Below are 17543 nucleotides of genomic sequence, written 5' to 3'. Positions count from 1 at the left end.
ATGAAAAGCCACAGTCAATATCATACTCAATGGTGAAAACTAAAAACTTTCTTCCTAAGGCCAGGAACACGGCAAGATTGTCCACTCTCTCTTTCCTTCTATTCTCATGGTACTGGAAGTCTTTGCCAGAGAAATTAGGCAAGAAAAAGAAATAAAAGCTATCTAAATTGGAAAAAAAAAAGAGAAAAGTATCTCTTTTTACAGATGGTATGATCTTATATGTAGAAAACCCTAAAATTTCCACAAAAAAACTTAGAATTAACTTAAAAAACTCAGCAAAGGTGCAGGATACCAAATCAACACTCAAAAATCAGTTGTGTATCCAAACTAACAATGAAAAACCAGGAAAGGAAACAAAGAAAATAATACCGTTTCCAATAGCAAAAAGAATAAAACAGGAATAAATATAACAAAGCAGTTGGAAGACTTGTACACTAAAAACTACAGAACATTTCTGAAAGAAATTAATCATACACAAAGTGGAAAGACATTCATGTTCATGGATTGGAAGACTTAATATAGTTAAGATGGCCACACTACCCAAAGTGATCTTCAGATTCATTGCAATCCCTAGCAATATACTAATGACTTTTTTGGGGGTAGAAATAGAAAAAATAATCCTAATATTTATATGGAACCCCAAAGGATTTCAAATAGCCAAAACAATTTTGAGAAAGAAAAACAAAGCTGGAGGCTCCAAACTTCAAGATTTCAAAATATGTTAGAGAGCTTCAGTAATCAAAACCACGTGGTACTGGCATAAAGACAGATACATTCACCAAAGGAACAGAATAGAAAGCTCAGAAATAAACCCTTACATATATGGGCAAACAATTTTTGAAAAGGGTGCACAAGACTGCACAATGGAGAAAGAACAGTCTCTTCTGCAGATAGTGAAGGGGAAAATGGATATCCACAAGCAAAAGAATGAAGTTGAGAAAAGCTTTGTGACATTTAATTGAGCAATGATTTCTTAGATATGATACCAAAAGCATAGGCAACAAAAGCAAATATAGACATATTAGACTACATCAAGCTTAAAAACTTTTGCATGTCAAAGGAAGCAATCAACACAGTAAGAAGGCAATGCTCAGAATAGGAGAAAATAATTGAAAACCAAATACCTGATAAGGGGTTAATATCTAAAATATATACAGAACAACAACTCAATAACAGAACAACCTAAATGAGAAATGGTCAATTGACTTTGCTATGGTCCAAATGTTTATGTTCTCCCAAAATTCATATGCTGGAGCCTAATATTCAATGTGATAATATTAAGAGGTGGGGCATTTTAGAGATGATTAGGTCATGAAGTCATAGCCCTCGGAAATGGGACTAGGGCCTTTACAAAAGAGGCTTAAGGGAGTTTGTTTTCCCCTTTGAACATGTGAGGACACAGAGAATTCTATAGTGAATAGGCTCTCACCAGTCACTGAGTCTGTTGTAGCCTAAATCTCAAACTTCCCATATTCCAGAACTGCAAGAAATAAGTTTCTGTTTTCATCAATTACCCAGCCTAAGGTATTTTGTTATAGCAGCAGGAATGGACTAAGATGAACTTGAATAGACATTTCTCCAAAAAAAATACAAATGGCCAACTAGTATATGAACCCAACACTACATGAAAGCTGCCAAAGCTTGGGGGAATTGAACTCTCTGAAGCAACAGCCTGAGCTGTACGTTGGCTCCTTTTAGCCATGGCTGGGACACAGGGCACCAAGTCCCAAGACTGCCCAGAGTAGCAAAGCTCTGGGCCTGGCCCACAAAACCATTTTTTTCCTCGTAGGCCTCCAACCCTGTGATGTGAGGGGCTGTTGTGAAGAACTCTGACATGTCCTGGAGACAATTTCCTCATTATCTTGGCAATTAACATTTGGCTCCTTGTTACTTCTGCAAATTTCTGCAGTCAGCTTGAATTTCTCCCCAGAAAATGGGTTTTTCTTTTCTATCACATCATCAGGCTGCAAATTTTCCAAACTTTCATGCTCTGCCTCCCTTTTAAACATAAGTTCCAATTCTAAACCATCTTTTTGTGAATGCATAAAACTGAACTCTTTTAAGAGCACTCAGGTCATATCTTGAACACTTCGCTGCTTAGAAATGTCTTCTACCAGATGTCCTGGATGGGTTCCAAGATGGCCAAATAGGAACAGCTCTGGTCTGCAGCTCCTAGTATGATTGACGCATAAGACAGGAGATTTCTGCATTTCCAACTGAGGTACCTGGTTACTCTCATTGGGATTAGTTGGACAGTGGATGCAGGCACACGGAGGGTGAGCTGAATCAGGGCAGGGTGTCATCTCACCTGGGAAGCACAAGGGGTTAGGGGATTTTCTTTTCCTGGCCAAGGGAAGCTGTGACAGACTACCTGGAAAAATAGGACACTCCCACCCAAATACTGTACTTTTCCCAAGGTCTTAGCAACCAGCAGACAAGGTGATTCTCTCCCGTGCCTGGCTTAGTGGGTCCCATGCCCACAGAGCCTTGCTCATTGCTAGGGCAGCAGTCTGAGATTGATCTGCAAGGTGGCAGTCTCGCTGGCGGAGGGGCGTCTGCCATTGCTGAGACTTGAGTAGGTAAACAAAGTGACCAGGAAGCTTGAACTGGGTGAAGCCCACTGCAGCTCAACAAGGCCCACTGCCTCTAGACTCCTCCTTTGCGGGCAGGGCATAGCTGAGCAAAAGGCAGCAACTTCTGCAGACTTAAACATCCCTGTCTGACAGCACTGAGAGCAGTGGTTCTCCCAGTATGGCGTTTGAGTTCTGAGAATGAACAGACTGCCTCCTCAAGTGGCTCCCTAACCTCCATGTAGCCTAACTGGGAGACACCTCACAGCAGGGGCTGACAGACACCTCATATAGGCAGATGCCCCTCTGGGATGAAGCTTCCAGTGGAAGGATCAGGCAGCAATATTTACTGTCCTGCAATATTTGCTGTTCTGCAGCCTCCACTGGTGATACCCAGGCAGACAGGGTCTGGAGTGGAACTCCAGCAAACTACAACAGACCTGCAGCTGAGGGACCTGACTGTTAGAAGGAAAACTAACAAACAGAAAGGAATAGCATCAATATTAACAAAAAGGTCATCTACACCAAAACCCCATTTGTAAGTCACCAACATCAAAGACCAAAGGTAGATAAAACCACAAGGATGGGGAGAAACCAGAGCAGAAAAGCTGAAAATTCTAAAAACCAGAGCACCTCTTCTCCTCCAAAGGATCGCAGCTCCTCGTCAGCAATGGAACAAAGCTGGATGGATAATGATTTTGACAGGCTGACAGAAGGAGGCTTCAGAAGGTCAGTAATAACAAACTTCTCTGAGCTAAAGGAGAATGTTTGAACTCATCACAAGGATGCTAAAAACCTTGAAAAAAGATTAGACAAATGCTTACAAGAATAAACAGTGTAGAGAAGATCTTAAAAGACCCAATGGAGCTGAAAACCATGGCACGAGAACTTCGTGATGCATGCACAAGCTTCAGTAGCTGATTTGATCAGGTGGAAGAAAGGGTATCAGTGATTGAAGATAAAATAAATGAAATAAAGCAAGAAGAGAAGTTTAAAGAAAAAAGCATAAAAATAAATGAACAAAGTCTCCAAGAAATATGGGACTATGTGAAAAGACCAAATCTACGTTTGATTGGGATACCTGAAAGTGATGGGGAGAATGGAACCAAGTTGGAAAATACTCTTCAGGATATTATCCAGGAGAACTCCCCCAACCTGGCAAGGCAGGCCAACATTCAAATTCAGGAAATAGAGAGAACGCCACAAAGATACTCTTCGAGAAGAGCAACCCCAAGACACATACTTGTCAGATTCACCAAGGTTGAAATGAAGGAAAAAGTGTTAAAGGCAGCCAGAGAGAAAGGTTGAGTTACCCACAAAGGGAAGCCCATCAGACTAACAGCGGATCTCTCCGCAGAAACTCTTGAAGCCAGAAGAGAGTGGGGGCCGGTAATCAACCTTCTTAAAGAAAATAATTTTAAACCCAGAATTTCATATCCAGCCAACCTAAGCTTCATAAGTGAAGGAGAAATAAAATCCTTTACAGACAAGCAAATGCTGAGAGATTTTGTCACCACCAGGCCTGCCTTACAAGAGCTCCTGAAGGAAGCACTAAACATGGAAAGAAACAACCAGTACCATCCACGGCAAAACATGCCAAATTGTAAAGACTATCAATGCTATGGAGAAACTGCATCAATTAATGGACGAAATAACCAGTGAACATCATAATGACAGGATTAAATTCACACATAATAATATTAACCTTAAATGTAAATGGGCTAAATGCTCCAATTAAAAGACACAGACTGGCAAATTGGATAAAGAGTCAAGACCCATCAGTGTGCTGTATACAGGAGACCCATCTCATGTGCAAAGACGCACATAGGCTCAAAATAAAGGGATGGAGGAAGATCTACCAAGCAAATGGAAAGCAAAAAATAGCAGGTGTTACAATCCTAGTCTCTGATAAAACAGACTTTAAACCAACAAAGATCAAATGAGACAAAGAAAGCCATTACATAATGATAAAGGGATCAATTCAACAAGAAGAGCTAACTACCCTAAATACATATGCACCCAATACAAGAGCACCCAGATTCATAAAGCAAGTCCTTAGAGACTTACAAAGAGACATAGACTTCTGCACAATAATAATGGGAGACTTTAACACCCCACTGTCAATATTAGACAGATCAACGAGACAGAAGGTTAACAAGGATATCCGGGACTTGAACTCAGCTCTGCAACAAGCAGACCTAATAGACATCCACAGAACTCTCTACCCCAAATCAACAGAATATACATTTTTCTCAGCACCATATCACACTTATTCTAAAATTGACCACATAATTGGAAGTAAAGTACTCCTCAGCAAATGTAAAAGAACAGAAATCACAACAAACTGTCAGACCACAGTGCAATCTAATAGAACTTAAGATTAAGAAACTCACTCAAAACTGCACAACTACATGGAAACTGAACAATTTGCTCCTGAATGACTGCTGGGTAAATAACAAAATAAAGGTAGAAATAAAGGTGTTCTTTGAAACCAGTGAGAACAAAGACAGTTGTGTGATTCTCCCAGACATACCAGAATCTCTGGGACACATTTAAAGCAGTGTGTAGAGGGAAATTTATAGAACTAAATGCCCACAAGAGAAAGCAGGAAAGATCTAAAATTGACACCCTAAAATCACAATTAAAAGAATTAGAGAAGCAATGGCAAACACATTCAAAAGCTAGCAGAAGGCAAGAAATAGCTAAGATCAGGGCAGAACTGAAGGAGATAGAGACACAAAAAAACCCTTCCAAAAATCAACGAATCCAGGAACTGGTTTTTTGAAAAGATTAACAAAATTGATAGACTGCTAGCAAGACTAATGAAGAAGAAAAGAGAGAGGAATCAAATAGATGCAATAAAAAATGATAAAGGGGATATCACCACCAATTGCAAATAAATACAAACTACCATCACAGAATATTATAAACACCTCTCCACAAATAAATTAGAACATCTAGAAGAAAGGGATACATTTCTGGACATGCACACTTCTAAGACTAAACCAGAAAGAAGCTGAATCTCTGAATAGACCAATAACAGGTTCTGAAATTGAGGCAATAATTAACAGCCTACCAAACAAAGAGTCCAGGACCAGATGGATTCACAGGCGAATTCTACCAGAGGTACAAAGAAGAGCTGGTACCATTACTTCTGAAACTATTCCAATCAACAGAAAAAGAGGGAATCCTCTGTAACTCATTTTATGAGGCCAACATCATCCTGATACCAAAGCCTGGCAGAGACACAACAAAAAAAGAGAATTTATACCAATATCCCTGATAAACATCGATGCAAAAATCCTCAATAAAATACTGGCAAACTGAATCCAGCAGCACATCAAAAAGCTTATCCACCACGATCAAGTTGGCTTCATCCCTGGGATGCAAGACTGGTTCAACATAGGAGAATCAATAAACGTAATCCATCACATAACAGAACCAATGACAAAAAACACATGATTATCTCAATAGATGCAGAAAAGGCCTTCAATAAAATTCAACAGCCATTTATGATAAAAACTCTCAATAAACTAGGTATTGATGGAATGTATCTCAAAATAATGAGAGCTATTTATGACAAACCCACAGCCAATATCATACTGAATGGGCAAAAACTGGAAGCATTCCCTTTGAAAACTGGCACAAGACAGGAATACCCTCTCTCTCCACTCCTATTCAACATAGTATTGGAAGCTCTGGCCAGGGCAATCAGGCAAGAGCAAGAGAAAGAAATAAACAGTATTCCATTAGGAAAAGAGGAAGTCAAATTGTCCCTGTTTGCAGCTGACATGATTGTATACTTAGAAAACCCCATCGTTTCAGCCCAAAATATCTTAAGCTGATAAGCAACTTCAGCAAAGTCTCAGGATACAAAATTAATGTGCAAAAATCACAAGGATTCCTATACACCATTAACAGACAAACAGAGGGCCAAATCATGAGTGAACTGCCATCCACAATTACTACAAAGAGAATAAAATACCTAGGAATCCAACTTACAAGGAGTGTGAAGGGCCTCTTCAAGGAGAACTACAAACCACTGCTCAGTAAAATAAAAGAGGACACAAACAAATGGAAGAATATTCTGTGCTCATGGAATAGCATGGAAGAATCAATATTGTGAAAATAGCCACACTGCCTAAAGTAATTTATAGATTCAATGCCCTCCCCATCAAGCTACCAATGACTTTCTTTGCAGAATTGGAAAAAAACTACTTTAAAGTTCATATGGAACCAAAAAAGAGCCCACATTGCCAAGACAATCCTAAGTAAAAAGAACAAAGCTGGAGGCATCATGCTACCTGACTTCAAACTATACTACAAGGCTACAGTAACCAAAGCAGTATGGTACTGATACCAAAACAGATACATAGACCAATGGAATAGAACAGAGGTCTCAGAAATAAGACCACACATCTACAACCATCTGATCTTTGACTAACCTGACAAAAACAAGAAATGGGGAAAGCATTGCCTATTTAATAAATGATGCTGGGAAAACTGGCTAGCCTTATGTAGAAAGTTGAAACTGGATCCCTTCCTTACACCTACACAAAAATTAATTCAAGATGGATTAAAGACTTAAATTTTAGACCTAAAACCATAAAAACTCTAGAAGAAAACCTAGGCAATACCATTCAGGACATAGGCATGGGTAAGAACTTCATGACTAAAACACCAAAAGCAATGGCAACAAAAGCCAAAATAGACAAATGGGATCTAATTAAACTACAGAGCTTCCGCATGGCAAAAGAAACTACCATCAGCGTGAACAGGCAACTTACAGAATGGGAGAAAATTTTTGCAATCTACCCATCTGACAAAGAAAGAATTCAAACAAATTTACAAGAAGAAAACAAACAACCCCATCAAAAAGTGGGCAAAGGATATAAACAGGCACTTCTCTAAAGAAGACATCTATGCAGCCAACAGACACATGAAAAAATGCTCATCATCAGTGTTCATCAGAGAAATGCAAATCAAAACCACAAAGAGATACCATCTCATGCCAGTTAGAATGGCGATCATTAAAAAGTCAGGAAACAACAGGTGCTGGAGAGGATGTGGAGAAATAGGAACACTTTTATACTGTTGGTGGGAGTGCAAATTAGTTGAACCATTGTGGAACACATTGTGGCGATTCCTCAAGGATCTAGAACTAGAAATACCATTTGACCCAGCAATCCCATTATTGGGTATACACCCAAAAGATTATAAATCATGTTAGTATAAAGGCACATGTACACGTATGTTTATTGTGGCACTATCCACAATAGCAAAGACTTGGAACCAACCCAAATGTCCATCAATAATGGACTGGATTAAGAAATTGTAGCATATATACACCATGGAATAGTATGTAGTCATAAAAAAGGATGAGTTCATGTCCTTTGCAGGGACACAGATGAAGCTGGAAACCATCATTCTCAGCAAACTATCACAAGGACAGAAAACACCGCATGTTCTCACTCACAGGTGGGAACTGAACAATGAGATCACTTGGACACAGGGCAGGGAGCATCACACGCTGGGGCCTGTCATGGGGTGGGGGGGAGTGGGAAGGGATAGCATTAAGACAAATACCTAATGTAAATGACAAGTTAATAAGTGCAGCAAACCAACATGGCACATGTATACATATGTTACAAACCTGCACGTTGTGCACATGTATCCTAGAACTTAACAACAACAACAACAAAAAACGAAATTTATCCTACCAGATGTCCTCAATCATCTCTGTCAATTTCAAAGTTCCATAAATCTCTAGGGCAGAGACAAAAGGCCACCAGTCTCTTTGCTAAAGCACAGCAAGAGTGACCTTTACTTCAGTTCCCAACAAGTTCTTCAACTCCATCTCAGACCTCCTCAGCGTGGACTTCACTGTCCTTGTCACTATCAGCAGTTTGGTCAAAGTCATTCAACAAGTCTCTAGGAAGTTCCAAACTTTCCCACATCTTCTTGTCTTCTTCTGAGTCCTTCAAACTGTTCCAACCTCTGCCCATTATACAGTTCCAAAGTCACTTCCACATTCTCAGGTATCTCATAGCAATACCCCATTACTTCGGTATCAAAATCTGTATTAGTCATGGTTCTCTAGAGGGATACAACTAACAGGATATATATATGTATGAAAGGGAGTTTATTAAGGAGAATTGAATCACACCGTCACAAAGTGAAGTCCCACAACAGGCCGTCTGCAAACTGAGGAGCAAGGAATCCACTATTGCCTCAGTCCGAGTCCCAAACCTCAAAAGTAGGGAAACCGACAGTCCAAGCCTTGAGTCTCTGGATGAAGGCCTGAGAGCCCCTGGAAAACAACTGGAGTAAGTCCAAAAGTCCAAAAGCCGAAGAACTTGGAGTCTGATATTTGAGGGCAGGAAGCATCCAGCATGGTAGAAAGATGAGGGCCAGAAGACTCAGCAAGTCAGTTTCTCCTAACCTTCTTCTGCCTGCTTTATTCTAGCCATGCCGGCAGCAGATTGTATGGTACCCCCCGACATTGAGGGTGAATCTGCCTCTCCCAGTCCACTAAATAAACGTTAATCTCCTTTGGCAACACCCTCACAGACACATCCAGGATCAACACTTTGGATCCTTCAATCCAATCAAGTTGACACTTACTTAATATTAACCTTCACAATGTAATATTCATCCCATTTGTAATTTTTCTTTAATATATAAGCTCCTTGAGAACATGCACCACTTGATCTTGTCTCCCTGTTGTGTTGGGAGGCAGTGGAGAAGAGTAGACTTAAATGTGTGGGTGTGGAGTCAGACTGCCAGATTTCATCTTGGCTCCTCTACTTATTTGATCTCTGACCTTGAGTAAATTACTTAACATCTTTCTCAGTTTCCTTACCTGTAAATGAGTGGTGACATATATGGAACTTAGAACAAGAGCCAAGCAAGTATTCAATAAAAGCAAATGTTGTTGCTTACTATTTATCCTCAGTGTTTAGCATAGTAGCCGGCAAAAGGAAGGGGATTTTTTTTTTTCTTTTTTTCAGACAGTCTCCCTATGTTACCCAGCCTGGAGCACAATGGCGTGATCTTGGCTCACTGCAACCTCTGCCTCCTGGGTTTAAGCGATTCTTGTGCCTCAGCCTCCTGAGTAGCTGGGATTACAGACCTGTGCCATGACACGCAGCTAACTTTTTGTATTTTTAGTAGAGATGGGGCTTTGCTATGTTGGCCAGGCTGGTCTTGAACTCCTGTCCTCAAGTGATCCACCTGCCTTGGCCTCCCAAAGTGTTGGGATTATAGGCGTGAGCCTCTGGGCCCAGCCTGGAAATATTTTTTTGAAAGAGGACTGATAACAATATTTTTTGAAAGAATGACAGATACCAATCATGAAGGAAAAGATTTTCACAATTGACAATAAAAAACTTGAACATCTGAATGGTAAAAAGAGAGAGAAAATTAAAAGGCAAATTACAAATTGAAAAAACTAAGGTATATAAAACAAAGGGTTTCCATTCTCAATTTAACGCAGAATCTTGACAAATCAAAAGGAACAAAAGATGAAACTACCTAAAAGAAATAGGCAAAAAACTTTCAAGAAAAGCAATTTATAAAATGCCAGTGACAAATAAACATGGATATTTAACATCACTAGTACTCAAAGTATTCATGTATAGAGATCCCCCCCTTCACCTATCAAATCAGCAAAGATGAAAAAGGCTAGTAATACCTAGTTTTGAAGAGAAGTGAGAGGAAGTGACAAGTTTATGTATCCTGGTAGGACTCGATATTGTGGCAATATGTTTGGAACACTCATAAATGTATATACCTTTTAGATAAACAATTACACTTTTAAGTTTAAGAAAATATGAAGATTAGGTACAAATATTTCTCTATATGTTCAACTAAGTATTATTTTTTAAATTAATTTTTTTTTTTTGGAAACAGTCTCACTCTGTTGCCCTAGTTGGAGTGCAGTAGTGTGATCTGAGTTCACTACAGCCTCCGCCTTCTGGGTTCAAGTGGTTCTCCTGCTTCAGCCTCCTGAGTAGCTGGGATTACAGACACCCAATACCACGCCCGGCTAATTTTTGTATTTTTAGTAGAGATGGAGTTTCACCATGTTGGTTGGCCAGGCTGGTCTTGAACTCCTGACCTCAAGTGATCCATCCTTCTTGGCCTCCCAAAGTGCTGGGATTACAGGTATGGGCCACTGTGCCTGGTCAATTTTTTTAATTTTTAAAAATATTTTTATAGCAGCACGACTAAGTATTATTTTAATAGTAAATACTGGAGTCAACTTCAATTTTGAACAGGATAATTATGATGCAGCACATTGAATACTCTTTCATTAAGCTAAACAACTATTAAAAATGATATACAAATATATTTACTGAAAAGAAACGTGTTTGTGATATACAGTTAAGTGTAAAACAGTTCAGGTTATAAGAACATATTGGTCAATATTCACTGATTTTTATAAGAATATTTGACAGAGAGAGGGGGAAGGGAAGGGAAGGAAAGAGAAAGGAAGGGGAGGAAAGGGAAGAGGGAAGGGAAGGGGAGGGGAAGGAGGGAGGGGAGGGGAGGGGAGGGGGGAGGGGAGGGGAGGGGAGGAAAGAAAATATGGGTGGATTTATATCAAAAGGTTCAGAAGGAAATGATACTTTTCTTCTGGATGTGACTATTGCAGATTTTACTTTTAACTTTTCCCCTTTTTCTTATTTATTTATATTTTCTGATTTTAAGAGAAACTATGTATATTACTTTTCAACTTAAAAATATTTTAGTGCTTCAATAATACAGAAGACTCAATTTCAAACACTGTAGATAATTAAAGCATTACTAAATGAAGAAATATTTACTGTCACAATTTCTGTAGTGATATTCAAGACCAGATATCACCTTGGGAGTCAGAACTGGTGCAGGATCTTGTCCTGACACTACAAAAAGGCATATGGCTGTCCCAGCTCTATATGTTTATGTTGTCTTATAACAGAGCAACCAGTTGTTTATTAGGATGGCCAAAAAGGCACATTTCAAAAATGCCTATTAAAATATTAGTAGCAGAAATAATATTGCTGCTTAATTTTTTTCTAATGAGAACTGATAAAATTCCAAAGCAACATAAGCAGATAAATAGTAATAATATGGCTTATCAAATTAATTGTAACATGGTTATTAAAATGAGATCATGTGTGTCAAGTAGTGGTATCTTAAGCCACTGAAATATCTTCCTTGGTCTAGAATGAGCTTTCTATGGAGATTAAAAAGATGTTAAATTGAAAAGTCGTGCTTAATAAATGAAGAAGCAAAGCCAGAAACCCGTTTAAGGAACTAACAAAAACGGTCATGAATGATCCGGTGATTGTTATATTTTCTTGTTTACCCGAGGAGAAGACTATGCTCAAGCATGTATTGAATCCAGTGATAGCCAGAACATCATCCATACTGCTAGCAGCCATTAGTAAGGATGGAATGCCTTCCTCAACACCATATCCATTTTCTTGCAACACCATCATGGAAGGGACAACAACAGCAGGAGAGACAGCACCTAGAACAAAACTGAAAGAAAGACTGAAAATTAATTTTAAAGCATCTTTTTAATCAAGTGGTATTTTATAAGTACAAGTAGTTTATAATAACTTTATAATAACATTGTTTAGAAGAATTTCAAATTTGAGTGAATGCAATTTAATGGTGATAAAACTTTTCATGCATTGTTTAGTGCTGGCTAAAATTTTATACAGACGTGGTTTAAAATGTTGGGCTGAGCACAGGTTGCAGCCTCTCCCTCTATTCCTAAATCCTTTGAAGTGAAGATGTAAAAGTAATAGAAAAATTCATAACCTAACTAGAAAACAAAAGGTGAATCCTCAATGGACAAGAAACTAAGTATATCCCAGGAAGATAAGAGACAGATAATTTAGGATTGAAAAAAGGAAACCATAAACCAAAATGTGTGTAAGATTGCCTCAAAAGGTACGTGTGCTTCTAAAAGTGCTCCAAACCCTGAAATGGCAGATGTTGGGAGCAGGAGAGACCTCTGGGGAAACCAAATAGTTGATTATTTGGAGTACCACTGTTAGAATGGCCAGACAAATCTACCTTCCACACATTTCCTACCTCTTGAGTAAGGAAGGAAGGAAGGAACAGAGTTGTCTGCCCAAAAACACAAGTGTGGCCACCTAAGTTACAAAGGCAAATGAGAACATTTCTGGAGTGGTTGATGACATCCATGAGGAATGGGGAGACTCCTGCTCAGAATACCTTCTATTGGCATATCTTATCCAGAATTTCGCTTCATCTCTTCGACGTTTACTTTATAAAGGCTGAAGTATATCTTGTGTAGAAATGCTCTTGGTGCTCCTGCCAGAACCCATTTACCAGGTCAATGAATACATCTCCCAGCTGCTGCCTGTTGGCTGCTAACATCTGCAGGTTTCTATAACCCTTGTCCTGCTGACAAGCACCTACCTGGGAATACTAGGGAGGTTATGCACCCCTCTACTTGCCTCTAGACAGCATCTGCCAATGACTAACTGATGTGAGTGTCTAATAGTTTAGCCCATTTGCTTCTGGCTGTACAACCTCTACGGTGCAGTTTATGCTACAGATTTCCCTGTGGTCTCAAGAAGAGACTAGACTTCTCTAAGACCACATACTGGCCTGGTTCAGTGGTTCCTGTCTCTGCTGCACATTGTAATCACCTGTGGTATTATTTTTCTCATTTTGCTTAACACATCATCCCCAAACATAGCAGCTTAAAACAACAAATATTTGTTGTCTTAGGACTTCTGTGGGTCAGGAATCTGGGTATGGCTTAGCTGTATGCCTTGACTTAAGATTTCCCATGAGGTAGGTGGGGTGGGAGAAGATCTGCTTCCAAGTTTACTCATGTAGCTATTGCAGGCTTCAGTTTTTTCCAATGGGGTCTTCTCCACAGGGCTGCCTCAGGACATGGCAGCTGGCTTCCCCAGGAATAAGTGATCAAAGAGAATTTAATCTATAACATCAATTAAAAACACAAAATATCATCTATAACATCAATTAAAAACACAAAATATCTAGTTGCCTCCTTAGCGCAGTAGGCAGCGCGTCAGTCTCATAATCTGAAGGTCCTGAGTTCGAACCTCAGAGGGGGCAACGCATCCGTTGGCCGGGCGCGGTGGCTCAAGCCTGTAATCCCAGCACTTTGGGAGGCCGAGGCGGGCGGATCACGAGGTCAGGAGATCGAGACCATCCTGGTTAACACGGTGAAACCCCGTCTCTACTAAAAATACAAAAAGAAATTAGCCGGGCGTGGTGGCGGGCGCCTGTAGTCCCAGCTACTCCTGAGGCTGAGGCAGGAGAATGGCGTGAACCCGGGAGGCGGAGCTTGCAGTGAGCCGAGATCGCGCCACTGCACTCCAGTCTGGGCGACAGAGCGAGACTCCGTCTCAAAAAAAAAAACAAACACAAACAAACAAACAAAAAACACAAAATATCTAAGAACAAAACTGTGAAGATAGTCTATACTTTTATAAAAATTGTGAATATAATAATTAATATAACTAAGATAATACCTGAATACTTAGAGAGACATTTCACAAGTGTGAACTAAAAAGCCTCAATTTTACAGGCGCCCAACACCACGCCCGGCTAGTTTTTGTGTTTTTAGTACATATGGTGTTTCACCATTTTGGCCAGGCTGGTCTTGAACTCCTGACCTCAAGTGATATGCCCACCTTGGCCTTCCAAAGTGCTGGGATTATAGGTGTGAGCCACCACACCCGGCCAAAGCCTCAATAATGTAAAGATGTAATCTCTACCCCAAATAAATTAATCAGAGATACACCAATCAAAATATTTGCAGGGATTTTTACTGAACTTGACAAGCTAATTATAAAGTTCATTTGGAAGAATAAGATCTTAGAATGAAAGATCAAGTAAATTTAAGAGAACAAGATACTGTTTTTGTAAAGGTAAAATAGTTAAAACGGAATAATAGTGACATAAATAGACAAAATAGATTGGAAGAAAAGAGAATACAAAGTGTGGAAACTAATCTATGGGATTTATTACATTATACAATTGGTATTTTAAATAAGTGGGAGAAAGATATCTTTCATAAATGGTGTTGAGATAACTATTTATGTGGAAAGGAATATAGATAGACCTTACACATAATAAATGTTAAAAGTTCAAAAGGAAAAGTAGTAATAAGAAAATGTAGGGGGCCAGGCGTGATGGCTCATGCCTGTAATCCTAGCACTTTGGGAGGCTGAGGAGGGCAGATCAGGAGTTTGAGACCAGCCTGGCCAACATGGTGAAACCAACAGCTGGGTGCGGCGGTACATGTCTGTAGCCCTAGCTACTTGGGAGGTTGAGGCAGGAGAATCACTTGAACCTGGGAGGTGGAGGTTTCAGTGAGCTAAGATTGCACTGCATTCCAGTCTGGGTGACAGAGCAAGATTCTTTCTCCAAAAAAAAAAAAAAAAAAAAAAAAAAAAAAAAAGACAATGCAGAATTTGTGAACATGGGTAAAAAGGACCTTTTGAATGATACATACAAAGGCATTAGACATAAAAAGAGATTTTGATACATTCAATTATATTAAAGTAGTACTTCAAAAGCAACTTCAAAAGTACTACAATAAAGTACTACTTTAAAAGCAATTCTGCTTTTTCTCCCCCTTTTTTTCTTTTTCATTTTCAAAGTCAAGTGAATGGTGCTGTGTTTTGGCAATTCTGTCTGTTGAAAATAATAAAATACACTTCTCAGAGTGAAAAAAAAAATCACCACAAATAAAATTAAATATCTAGTGATATTTGCAATACATATAACTTACAAATGTATATAACAGATATAATCAATAAAGAAGAGAAGACCAACTCAACAGAAAAATGGACAAAGGATATGAACAGGCTAGTTACAGATAAGGAAAACTCGAAGGACAACACATATATAAAATATATTCAAGCTTATGAGTAATCACAGAAATGCAAATTAAAACAAATGAAAATATGCCATTTTTTCAATTACCAGATTGGAAAACATTATAAAACTTAATAACATCAAGGATTTGCAAGGATTTGCAAGAACAACAGGTATGCTCATAAGCTATGAGCAAATTAGGGCAAATTAAAGTGGCCATACCGAAGGGATTTTGGCAGTGTACATCAAACTAAAAATGCATATAACTCAGGTAACTATTCTAGACAAACTTATATTTATGTAAAATGAGACAAATAAAATGCTATTTTTGTTATTACATTGTAAATAAAATCTGCTCTTGACCTACAATGTAATCTTACATAATTAAAAGGAATAAATTACAGGTGTTTCCATCTTGAAATGGATAAACCTCAAGACTACTGTTGAGTGAAAAGAACAAATTGTAAAGTAAAATTTTCTTGGGTATAATTAAGTAAAAATGCACAAAATAATACTCTTTTTTTCTCTGGGTTAACAAATACATTTGTTAGAAGTCCAGAACATTATTTTTAAAGATCTAGAATGATAACACAAAACTCGGGAAGATGCTGCCACTCTGTCCCCAGTGGCACATGAGTGCACCCCACAGCATCATTGCCCCTGCTGGCACAGGCAAGTATACAGAACACCCCCATCCTACTCCTGCTGGCACTGCACCCCTGCCAACACATGCATACCTGCTATGTGCTGCTGCTGCTGCTGGCACATACGTGTGAGTGGGGACCTTGCTACAATCACTACAATGAAGCACTTTGCCTGGCACACCCCATCACAGTGTTGTTGCCAGTAGACTAGCCCTTCCACCACACCATGTGCTTAACATTGAAGGACCAGACAACAAATCTGTGGGTATGGTACCAGCCCTGCAAAGTTAGAGCATGCAGTTCAGGAGTGCTGAGCTGAGCCTTTGCCCCCAAAATCTTCCAGAAATGAAGCCATTTGACTGAACCCACCTTGTGCCACAGTCAAACCCTCAAGGGCATTAAAGAATATAAAAAAGGAAAAAACTCCATCCAAAGGACAGTGACTCAAAACATTAGAGGAACCTTAGCACACACAGAGGTGAAAGAACCAGTGCAAGAACTCTGGCAATGGAAAATGCCAGAATGTCTTCCTATCTTCAAGCAATCATACTAGCTCTCCAACAATGCTTGTTAACCAGGATGAAATGACAGACATAGAATTCAGAATCTGGATAGAAACAAAGATCACTGAGATTCAGAAGAAAGTCAAAATCCAATCCAAATAATCTAAGGAATCCAATAAGATGACATAAGAGCTGAAAGATAAAATAGGCATTTTAAGAAAGAACCAAACTAAACTGATAGAGCTGAAAAATGCACCTCAAGAATTTCATAATACAGTAACAAGTACGAACAGCAGAACAGACCAAGCTGAGGAAAGAATCTCAGATCTCAAAGACCACTTCTTTGAATCAACTCAGTCAGATGAAAATAAAGAACAAAAAAGAATGAACAAAACCTCTGAGAAATCTGAGATTATGTAAAGTGACCAAACATATGACTCAAGGCATCCCTCAAAGAAAGGGAGAAAGAACGAGCAAGTTGGAAAACATATTTCAGGATATTGCCCACAAAAATTTCCCAAATCTTGCTAGAGAAGTCACCATTTAAATCCAGGAAATGCAGAGAACCCCTGTGAGATACTATATAAGATGACCATCCCCAAGACAGATAGTCATCAGATTCTCCAAGGTCAACATCAAAGAAAAAAATATGAAAGGCAGCTAAAGAGAAGGGGCAGGTCACCTACAAAGGGAACCCCATCAGGCTAACAGTGGAACTGTAAGAAACTCTATAATCCAAAAGAAACTGAGGGCCTATAGTCAGCACTTTTTTTTTTTTTTTTTTTGAGATGTAGTCTCACTCTCTTGCCCAGGCTGGAGCGCACTGGTGTGATCTCGGCTCACTGCAACCTCCACCTCCCGGATTCAAGTGATTCTTCTGCCTCAGTCTCCTGAGTAGCTGGGACTACAGGCACACACCACAACACCCGGCAATTTTTTGTAATTTT

At 39.2% G+C, this 17543-nt stretch overlaps 1 protein-coding gene and 1 non-coding gene across 4 annotated transcripts in view; one reads left to right on the top strand and one right to left on the bottom strand.

Moving 5' to 3' along the window:
* LOC105486334 (solute carrier family 9 member B1) overlaps window positions 1-17543 on the bottom strand; it is a 122634-nt gene that overhangs the window by 18481 nt on the left and 86610 nt on the right. For all 3 annotated transcript variants that reach the window (XM_011749184.3, XM_071093235.1, XM_071093234.1), the window contains exon 7: window positions 11923-12098. In XM_011749184.3, coding sequence (XP_011747486.2) covers window positions 11923-12098 — 176 coding nt within the window. The remainder of the gene's footprint in view (window positions 1-11922; window positions 12099-17543) is intronic.
* TRNAM-CAU (transfer RNA methionine (anticodon CAU)) lies at window positions 13607-13679 on the top strand. The gene has a single exon. It is a non-coding gene; the product is annotated as a tRNA-Met (tRNA).

The sequence above is a fragment of the Macaca nemestrina genome, chromosome 3 (genome assembly GCF_043159975.1).
Source record: "Macaca nemestrina isolate mMacNem1 chromosome 3, mMacNem.hap1, whole genome shotgun sequence".
Lineage (NCBI taxonomy): Eukaryota > Metazoa > Chordata > Mammalia > Primates > Cercopithecidae > Macaca > Macaca nemestrina.
This window is presented reverse-complemented; position numbering and strand designations above follow the sequence as displayed.